Below are 11,087 nucleotides of genomic sequence, written 5' to 3' on the forward strand. Positions count from 1 at the left end.
ATGACTTTCTGCTCACACTGTGGAACTTACCTGCATACTTCTCTCACAGATACATACTCTCTTAGTTGCAACTTGATCATCAAGACAGAAGAACATCTCTGGTGTGTAGCACAGTGCTCAGTGGATGAAATACTTTTCCTTCAGTTTGATAACAAAAACAAGGCCACACCTTTAGGTAACCTGGGGAAGATGGCAAATGCCACTGAAGTGCGGTCATGTTTGACAGAACATCTGGAAAATTTGTGCCAGGAGTTAAGGAACAAGGTGGAGAAGAGTCTTGGTAAGTGTGGGATAAGAGTTCAGAGGCAGAGACACTGACAATAGAGGAAGGGGAAAGGGCATATGGGAATGTGATGGTGAGTGTATTTGTATGAAGGAGCTGAGCACTGGCCCAACCTTGCAGGCACAGGGTATATGTAGAGAAGGACTTGACCTTGGAGGAGGTGATGGGTAGATGGGAGGTGAAGAATAATGGTTTTGTCTGTGACTTGCAGGTTACCCCACTTTACAGGCCACCATGCTTTCTCAGCACAGCCACGGACTAATCCTTAGTGCATGCTGGCAATTCAACATTAGTGAAAAGTATTTCTTCACCTTGGACACAGTGACTACGAGCTGGAGACCGACTAATGCTGTGTCAGGGGATATCACGTATAAATCGAAAGGTGATGAGGATTTAACGAGACATCTGACTTTCTCCATAGCAGAAGGCAGTCAGAAACTCAATGAATTCTTCAAGCAGCACAAGGAAAAGCCAAGTAGGTATTACCTCGATTATCAGGAGGCAGTTCATCTAATTTGGTAGCCTGAGTGAGTCATACCTGGGTAGTGTTCCTGTCTGGAAAGACAGTGATGATCACAGGGACTCCTCCTCCCCTCTCATTCCCTGTGAACCAGTGGTCCAGGCTCTACATGGCCTGCTAATGAGCCCCAAGCCTGTGTGCATCACTGTACACTTCCAGCCTTCTCATCCTCAGGTAGAGCTGTCCTCCCACCAGCTCCACCATCATTCCTAAAGCATTTGTTATCTTACTCTGGTACAATTAAACATCATGAATTTCCTCACCATCCAGAAAGTGATATCCAGAGTACATTTGTCAAATTTGGTGATGGCTTGATAGACTTAACTTTTCTTTGTAATGAAATAAGCTGTGTCAAGACATCATAAATACAACTCCCACTTCTCTCTCTACTCAGTACTTTGTAAAATAATTCTTATATTTGAGTCCCTCATGGCTGCCTGGGGGAGATGATGTGTTTTAAAATTTACCTGAAACTTTCCTATCTTTTTTTAAAAGGGTCAACACCAAGGTCCCCTGATATCACCCAGGTTACATCACCCACCCAGCTTCCACCTACAGGGCACTTTCCTTATAAGGAAGTATTTATCCCTGTGGGACTCATATTCTTTATTATCTGCATTTGCCTATATGTCAAGAAGAAATGTTGTACCCAAGGAGGTAAGGACCAGGCTGAGTTTTCTTTTGGTTCTTGGTAGGATTGTTCTACAGAGGACTGGCAATAGGTGTCCCACTGGGTACTAGGGATGGGAATTCAGCTCCCCATGTTAGCATAGCAAGTGCCAGTTACCCACTGAGCATCTTTCTAGCAACTAAAACCGATCTGTTGAGTGTCTGCCTTCTAGTTCAATAAACTATCTTCTGCTCAGACCATGAGAATGGACTGAAACAAGCTTGTGAGATCCTTTCTTGCACATACTCCTATCATGACCCATGCAGGGACACTGAGCCTATATTCATCCCCAGAATAATTGCAAAGGTTCTTTCACACAGCCAATTAGGACTACTCATTAACTTTCTCTTACTACCCTCCGTGCTACATGCAATAATGGCTGTCGAACCTAGATATGGTTCTGTCTCAGAGGACGTTTGGGGACCTGGAGCTCTAATCACCTTTGTTAGTCAGGGGTCATGACATGTCAGGGCACAAGCTAAGAAGTGACTTTCAGACTTCTCTGGTGGGATCAAGGGCTAATCATTTTCAGAACTACTGTCAGGCTCTCACTTCAAACCCTTCCCAGACAGAAATCTTCAGCTGCTCAGGGCCTGTTGCATCAACTGCCACAGGCACAGAGGAACGATGGGCCAAAGGAGACAAGAGGAGAGGTTCCCAACCAGACCACCAAAATGTTGTCCCAGGAGGAAGAGTCCAAGGCATGCAGGTCAAAGCATTTACTGGACCAAACGTTCATATCACCCCATCCAAGATGTAGGCAATACCTCACGGCATAGGAAAGCATGGATGTTGGAGAACACTGATTTCAGCCACGGCCTCACTGCTCTGCCTTTTGACCTCTCAGCAGCTTTGAGAACTCGCATGGTCCCTGCACTAAGAGCAGGCCTGTCAATCATCCCTTCATGGAACCAAAGGGCCCTGATTAAAGTCTTGTTTGCATTTCACCGATGGCATGATCCAGTGTAAAACTTCTTATACCTAAGGTCAAATCTGTACATGAGTAGCTACTGGCTTAGGACAGCCCTCAGGACAAAATGATCAGAATGAGCAGATTATTCAAGGAGTTGGCATTGTGGGATAGTCCTCCAATCCCAGGACTCAGGAGGCTGATAAAGAAGGATTATCAAGTTCAAGGTCAGCCTGGGCTACATAGTCTCATGTTGTCCAAAGATCAAAGAAAACAACAAAATTCACTCATTTAACTTCGTCACTCTGCGTAGTCACTATTCAGAGCATGTGGAACTATGACATCTGTATCTGAAGTTGGAGTCACCTGTGTCTATGCAGGTAAAGTGACCTGGGAGCCCACTGTTGTCATTGATAGCTTATGACATACAGAGTCTAGAGTCAAAATACAGATCTGTGATAAAGATTGCCAAAGTTTACTATGTTCTAAAGTTTTCCCTATGAGCACAGGTTGATACATCTAATGTCAGGTGATATATCCGATATTTAAGTCAATATAATTATTTTTAAGAATTATTATTGCATAGAGGGTTTTAAATCAACCTGTTTACTTTACTTTTGCAGACCTACAATTCCAGTATGTGGAAAGCTGTAGCAGGAGGATTACCAGAGGAATCCAAGCCTGTTGTCCATTACATTCAAATCTTAGGGACAGGTTGGAGGATAAAAAGAAAAGTTGTCTTTTAAAACAAAACAAAACAAAACAAAACAAAACAAAACAAAGAAAAGAAGAGCTAAAAGGCCAGCAAAGACAGAAACACAGTTATATTTTGCTGGCCTTTTGTCTTTGCTGATATTTTCACGTTTCCTGGTTTTTTGGTTTCATTTTTAATTCACAGCTTTTGTTGTGTTAGACTTATAGCTCTAGAGTCGTCTGAAGCCACATCTTACCTAAGCTTGTCATGGAAAAAAAAACTCTAGAAAGAAAAACGAAAGAGGAAAAGATTGGGCAGCTGAGTGCCATGGTCTGTGATGTGGGGGAGTGTCTGAGAAAGGATGTAGCGTGGGGTGAGCAGCTGGGTGCTGAGGAGCACACTGTAATCCACACCTCTTTGTATCACACGTGCTTCCTGCTGCTCCTCTTCCTCTGTAGTCTGATCTGCAGTCCTTATCAAAAGCTGTGTTGGGTGATTCTTGGACACCTGCGCATCTTCAGGGAAAGAAGGAAACGTATTTCTGGTGGCATCTCTGAAATCTACTCTGTTGACTTCAGACCAGGCTGGTGGGAACCCATGAGACTGATGGGTGTCAGAGCCTCACACCCCAGGGCATCAGAGTGCACTAGGCTGTTTGTGCCTTTTTCTTTCTTATCCTTGGGTGGTAGTGTTGTGGAGACTAAGCCGGGCCTAGCTCTGAATTATTCATCACTGTACAAAACAGGGCCTTGTCATGGGTGACTTCACCTCACAAGGAGAAGTTGACTGCCTTCTGAGTGTAAAGCAGAAGCTGGGTGACATGACACTTCACTTTTCCCACAGACACGTGCTGGCCCAGGACCATCTATGATGCAACGTCTGGTAATTAACTTAATCCTAAAGGTAAAAATATGTCACCTATTCATTTATCAAAGTATGTTGAAAGCAGTGAACACCTGTGCATCTCAGATCATCTCAGAGAAGCAGGTCTGAGGATTTATCTCACCCCCACCTGGACCCCTAGAGAGGTGAAGTCCCCTGCCATGATTATGGCCCCTACACACTTGTCATCTGGCTATTTGTGTGGTCAGGAGCCTGCTCGCAGAAAACTCCTGAAAATCTTCAGGCTTCAGCTCCACCCATACTGCTAATGCCGCCTGCTTGAATTACTGGCTGACAGTTCATCTGCTGCTCCATGCTAATGTGGGTCTGCACCTCACCTGCTGGATCCTGGGGTCCCGCACCTCTCCTCTGCAGTTCACTCAGTCCTGAGGCCTGGTGCAGCCCTGCAGCCCTGCAGCTCTCCACTACCTTCCTTAGCAGCTCTCTAACCACCTGCATGGAGCCTGTCTGTGGGACTAGGATCCTCTGTCTCCACCTCCAGTCTGGTCTCCGTGAACTCTAATGGCAACTCACTCACTCTTTAATGCCATTTTGTAATTTAAGTACATAAGATAACTGTGTGGTGTGCAATGTGTGATCTGAGAGTTTCTATAGTATTTAAGACTGGAGTAACAGGGCAAGGTGTTGACCAGTTGTCAGAGGTGATCAGGACAACGTGGCAATTACAGCAGTGAATTGGATGGAGTTGGTAAATGAAGACATACTTGTGAGCATCTCTTTTTCTGGCATAGCTCACTAACTCAGGATTTCGCTCACAGTATTATAACCATCCAGTGAATAAACAGGCCATTGGCAAAGAAATTGGAAATACACCATTTTTGTTCAAACAAATACAATGTCTAATGATAGAAAGAAAATTCAGCATCCCTACCAAACCCTCACCTCGGTTCAGGACCGAGTGAGCTGCAGAGGTGAGGTGCAGGACCCCAGGATCTCTGGCCAACAGAATCTAAGCTTGCTGTGCTGACCCAACGCCTGCCGCACACCACAGTGTAACCTCACACTGTTCAGGGTGAGATCTGACAAAGGTGTTAGGAACAGCGGAGCCTTCCATCATTCTCTCAGGGAGAGTGGGTTAGGAAAATTACATCATAAAGCAGGAAACGTGAGCAAACCTCAGATCACACATCGTTTATATATATGATGGCTATATTATTATAGTATAGTATGAATTATTGTGTGTGAAAGAAAACTAAGACAATTGGTAGCTTGGTAAGAAACATGAGTAACAGACTAAGAAAAGGTAAATCCTGAGTGTTGCCTCTAGGGACCCACAGGACCACAAATGATGCTAACAGGCTTAGACTTGATGGCTCTGACATTCTGGGAACTACAAAGGGGCCTGGCCTGGACATAAAAATGTTACATTCAGTGGCCGAAAAGGATACGGACATTTCAGTGAGGAATAAGGTACAAGGAGCCAACTCAGCCATAGTGCTTGCCCCTCACAAGCTTGAGGACCTGAGTTCCCTCCTCAGAACCCATGCACACTGTGGGGGCACAAGCTTGCAGTGCAGTGCAGGGGGCAGAGAGAGAGAAGTGCATCTCTGGGGCTTCTTCATCAGCCAAAGTAATTGAGCTGGAGAGTTTCAGTATAGATTGACTCAAAACACAATGTACTTGGTGTCCTGAGGAGTGACACCCAAAGGTAGTCTCCATAGTATGAGTATTATGTATATACACACATGTGTATGCACACACACACAAAAGATACACACTGCGTAGCAAAACACAGCTAGTGACTTCTCCAGAGGTGATGTTCCTGAGAGGAAATGGGGTTTTTTAAATACTGGTTATGAGATATTTCCTGGCCTTGTCTTTTGGGCCATTTTTCTGTTTGTATTTGAATAGATAAGAAGGTAACAAGGCATGTCTTCTTAGACAATAAATTTCAAACAACCATCATTCAACCATTGACCTTTGGTTCTAGGGTTGGTTAGGATTCGCCTTCTAATTGTGTGAGGTGTCAGGAGGAACTGATTTAGAGTCTAAGCATTAGACTCTGGTTATTAAAGGAGAATATTTTGATTTTATTCATAAGGGAGGGACTCTTTGTGTCTGTATTGCTGCCCTGAGAGATGGTCAGATCATGTCGTGGATAAATGATGCAGAAGCTTTCCTCTTGGGAGGGCTCTGTTGCTGAGAATGAATATTGAGAGCCCTGTGTGGGGATGCTGAGCTCATAGGGTCATAAGTCCATAAAACTTAGGAAGGGATTGGGCTTCATTTTGGAGAGGGGAAGGGGAGTTGTTGCATGAGGTTGGAGGTCAGACTTAATATCACTGAGAGGTCAAGTGTTCCTTGGTGCCAACAGATCGGTGTTGGTGTGGATGGTAGTGATAGAAAGCCCTATGACAATGCTATCTCCATCTTAGTGGCTTCTAATCTAGAGCATATAAGTACTTCTGCAAGAGTAAGTGAGAGCAGTCAGAGTCACCGCAGGTTTAAATCCAGAAATAGGTTGTGAGCAAGAATGATGAATTGTCCCTGAAAGAATGAGTAAATGTCTCCCCAACACTCCCAGGAACCCGTAAAAACTTTGCAGGTGAAGAGCTCTTCCCTCAGATGATCCCACAGTGACTGGCCTTATCATGACTGCAGTTGGAGGGATGAGTAAGACCTGACAGGAACTGAGACATCTCCCATGGCCTTGCATCTTATGGAAGAAATTTAGGAGAAATTTAAGACCTGGGTGTAATAACTGGAGAATATCCTGCAACTGTGGAGTCAGAGTGTGAGCTGTACTTCTCCTAGTATTCAGTGACAGCCTTGAACATCTGTCTCAATCATTACTGACACACAAGGGTCTCTGCATCTAGGGAGGGGTGGATATGGAGGAAAAGTCTGCTGTATAGACATCAGAAGGGTTGGTAGATTTAGAATTGAGAATCAGTCAGGGTCACGGATGAAATTAATTAGAATGTGGAGGGAGTTAGGTGCATCAGTTCTCCCAGTTGAACCAGGTCCTGACAAGAATCCTGGTTGCAGCTGGTAGGTTTTAAGTTTATATTATCTGTACCTATATTTTTGGGGTGGGTTTTTAAGACTATGTAGATGGCACCAGCTTCCTTGTGTTGTTGGCAGTTATATCTCCTTAGCAATTACTTTCAGGGGTGTAGGAGGGTTTCAGGGAATCCTTGTCTTTAGTTTTCCTTTACTGATTCTATTCTGGACAAGGTTATTTCTCTGTGAAATGAACCAAAACTGGAACGCTGGGGTCTTCATATCCTCTCTGAAGCTGTCCTGTCCTTTTAGAGCTATGCCACTGTCCTCTCTGCTGAGAAAACCAACCTGGAAGTGAAGGGGGAAACCCTGGATTTCAGCCCAGCCCTTGTTCCTCATTGCTTTAGGCCTTTAGTTGTAGTTATTGAAAACTCAGAAATTCAGACACACCAGTCTTGAAGAAGAAATAGTGGTTTTAGTCTGTTGCATAACCTTCACAGTCACACTGCAAGACACCTGTGAATGTGGCCAAATCAAATACAGAAACTTCCAAAAAGTATTTTGAGGCAGTTTTGCAAATATATTTTGCAGTACTGGATTGTATAGTCTGCAAGCATGAGTTAGGAGATCACTTTGTGTCACAACATGAAAAGATTAGACACTTGTAATGAATAAATATGGACAAAACAGATTCTAAATCCATCTTCACTATGACAAGACTCCATTGTTGTGAAGTGAATGCTGGAGAAACTCAGAAGTAATTACAAGCAATAATCCTGACAAACCATACATGTAATTAAATAAGTTTTACTTTTTAAACCATACAGTTTTCAATTAATAGCCACAAACTTACAGAACCTTTTGCTTCTTTACAGTCCTTTAGAAATCCGTTAGGGTGAAATTACTTTATCCTACAAACCTTTCCTATCAACAAGTTCTATTCTATTCATCAGAAATGCTTCCTGACATTAGGATTTTTTGGGGGGTGGGGGTGGGGTGAGGACTCCTTCCTTTCTTTATTAAGTTGCTGCTGTAATTTAGGTTTCCTAGAGGATTAAAACCCTGAACACAGCAAACCTCCCCATGTTTTGTCCCAATTTACAAATCTGGCTTAGATTCACAATATGATCAAGTGTTCTGTTGTCATCGCTTACTGTGCTTTTTCACACATAGGTTCAAGACCTGGTGGCATAGTGGTTGTATAATGCTGATTTTTCCTTTCTTTCTCACAAATTGAAAACAATCAAGTGTGTTATATTTGCTTGTAGCTTATGAATTAAAAGACTTTTGAATTAAGCTCACCTATTCTCTTGCTTACTTATCAGCCAATTTGCTAAATCATTTGAGGGACATTATCATGTAAAGATACCACATCACAACTATCTATAGATGGAGAACAGTTATATAAAATCAAAGACACAGGCAAAGACCTGGGCCAGGATGCAAAAAGACAGAAAAACCCTGCCTGCGTGAACCTGAGTTCCTAGAAAGCCATGCACCCACAAAAGCTAATTTACTGAGCAATCCTCAGTAATATGAGATGCTGGAATGACACAGGTCCCCAGACATATTTCCTTAGACTGTCTTTGGTTCCCTTAGGAACTGTTTATTGCCTATGTCCTCTTGTGATCTAACATTTTTGTTACTATTAGATATGTTCTTAAGATGCATGAAGAGACCCTCAAAATTCCACCAACCCCAAAGCTAAGAATTTTATCAGATACCACCTGGCTTCAAGTTGAGATTCGTCAAAATTGACATAATACATCTCCCTGGTGTCTCTACAGATTTATTCGAAAGATAATTGATTCATGACTTTCCTTCTTTCTTCCTTACAAAAAGTTCATAAACAGAGTAGTACCACATAAGAGTGTGGGTAAGCTAAATCTGGGGTCACTGTGTCAGCCTGACCATGGTCATTCACGTTTGTCTTCAGAATCCGGTGTCTCTTACCCTTTGAAGGAAGACATGGAAGTTGTTGGCTATTTTGCCACTCAAGTGGCTTTCCCTGGAGTGGACTCCCTTTGTAAGCTTTGTGTACATTGTAAACTTTTAGTACTTTGTATACTTTGTAAGCCTTTAAGGTAAGAAAGTGCTCAGGCCCCTTCTGAGGCGCTCCAGCAGCCAGAACCTCCCTCTGACCTCCCTAATTGTCCAGGGCCCTCTAGCCTCTATAAGGGCCATACACATTATCTCTAGCCCCTCAACAGGACTGTACCCAGACTATGCTCATTTTAGGTCAAAAGTCTGAACAAAAGGCAACAAACAATTCCTGAGTAGGAAAACCCATGAATCCCTGAGCCTCCTCCAAGATCAAGACTTAAAATCTCACCAGTTCACCCCGGACACCTCCAAACTAGAAAGCTCTGTCCCCAAGAAACCGTATATATGTCCTTTCCTTGGTCCTACCCCACTGTCCACTCCCTCCCAGGAGCAAAGGCAAACACTCCTGGATTGTTCCTCCATACCCTGGACCCTGCAAATAAATCTCTTTTATGAAAGTTGCTGCCTGGTGTGACTCTATCATGAGAAGGGGGCAAGAAGCAATGCAGAGAAGAAGGCAAGAGGTGAATAGAAGGAGCGGGCTGAGGCTCCTGACTGTAACTTTATTTTCTTTTAAACTTTATTTTTAAACATAGTTCTTAAACATTTTAACCTCTCTTGTAGCATACCACCTACCAGAGGTAGTGGAAGAGAAAGGATACAGGAAAGTAGCCCTGTTTAGGAAGGTTCCCTAATGCAGCTCTCATTTGTGTTGTGTGGAGATCAGCAGTTGAGTTCACAGGTTAGCAGCTGCAGTTCGATACACTCACACACAATTTACAGATACACCAGCAGTCCAGTTTGATAGAGCTGGGATAGCAAACCGGAATCAGCAGCGGTGACACAATCTAGCAGAGACAGCCAGGTCCCAGCCTTGGCTCAAGTCAGCAGGAGGGACCTGTAGAGGCACCAGGAAAACAGTTCTTGACAGTGTGTCTCTCGGGGAAGGGAAGATCAGTGAAGAGTTGAGACCCACAGGGTTGCACAGCTGGCTGTACCAGCAAGCCAAGCTCTGTCTCCGTCACTTCATCACTTGTCGTCTATGTGTCTTGCTTCAGCAAGGGTCTTGTCATAGTGCATGCATCTAATCAGCCTGAGTCCACAGAGTGCAGACCAAATGGAGCTCGACATTTTCCCCTACCTGGAACTCAGGTAAGTATGAGACAGAATGCAAAGGTAGACATGATAAATTAGAAAGAGGAAGAGCAGAGCACATGACAGAAGGGGGCTACTGAATTATCTGCATAGAAGAGCTGAACATTTTCCCCTACCTGGAACTACATGGTCTGTGTTGTGTAAGCAATGGCAAGCCAGGGAGGAAAGAAAATAAGGGGCACAAAGGATTTTTAATAACCTACTGGGTTTAGAAACATTTTGAGTTTAGAAAGGAAGCGGTGGGGGACATTCAAACACTAATAAAAGTTCTTAGTGTGAGTGTTTAAATACTTCTGCAGCTTTCCAATCCGTTTATAACAGCTTTGATTTCATAAAAGAAAATCTTGAGCACGAAAGCAGCAAAGTTCAGAATCTTTTATGTATCCCTAAGTATTAAATTATCAATTTATTATTAATTACATTTGAAGAACATTGCAAGTTTAAAAATGTTAAGTATAGAAAGGTCTGATTCTTTAAACTTCCACAAATAGCCTACATCCAAAAGTAAGATGTAAATAAACCTCTGCTATTCAGGCAATCAATTCCAGCTGCTCCTAGATGGTACTGGAACTCTTACACCACTTCTCTGTTTCCTGATTGATATAATGATGGGATTTAAAAAAAACAAACTATTCATGTAAAATAATAAACTTGCTATGACAGAAAACAATGATCATGATGACATCAAATGTCTCAGAAGGAAGCATTTACACTCAGACCTCCAGCGTTTAGTAAGGGACACATTGTTACAGTGTCTCAGGAAAGTGCGCAGTAGTGCTGCTTAGACAGGCTCTCTAAGATGCTTGGGACTCATCAAGTAGGCTAGACATTCTTGCCAGAGGCCAGGGCTGCTGCTGCATCACACTGCCTAGTCCTGACCATGAAAGCACACAGCACCAAGCCCAGCTCTTTCACAGGAGGAGGTCCTGGGGTCAAGTCAGTTCTCAGGGCTGTGAGCAGGTCCTT

At 43.4% G+C, this 11,087-nt stretch overlaps 1 protein-coding gene across 1 annotated transcript; it reads left to right on the forward strand.

Moving 5' to 3' along the window:
* LOC127673500 (retinoic acid early-inducible protein 1-beta-like) lies at nt 1–4,349 on the forward strand. Its single transcript, XM_052169186.1, has 4 exons — nt 1–280; nt 495–758; nt 1,299–1,460; nt 4,204–4,349. Exons 1-4 carry the CDS (start codon nt 1–3, stop codon nt 4,347–4,349), a joined length of 852 nt encoding a protein of 283 aa, XP_052025146.1.
* The last annotated feature ends 6,738 nt before the right edge of the window (nt 4,350–11,087 follow it).

Source organism: Apodemus sylvaticus, chromosome 23, assembly GCF_947179515.1.
Source record: "Apodemus sylvaticus chromosome 23, mApoSyl1.1, whole genome shotgun sequence".
Classification (NCBI taxonomy): Eukaryota; Metazoa; Chordata; class Mammalia; order Rodentia; family Muridae; genus Apodemus; species Apodemus sylvaticus.

Coding starts and splice junctions, on each gene's coding strand:
- LOC127673500 (XM_052169186.1), top strand. CDS start 1: ATGACTTTCTGCTCACACTGTGGAACTTACCTGCATACTTCTCTCACA. Junction 281..494: donor CAAGGTGGAGAAGAGTCTTG/GTAAGTGTGGGA, acceptor TGTGACTTGCAG/GTTACCCCACTTTACAGGCC. Junction 759..1,298: donor GCAGCACAAGGAAAAGCCAA/GTAGGTATTACC, acceptor TTTTTTTAAAAG/GGTCAACACCAAGGTCCCCT.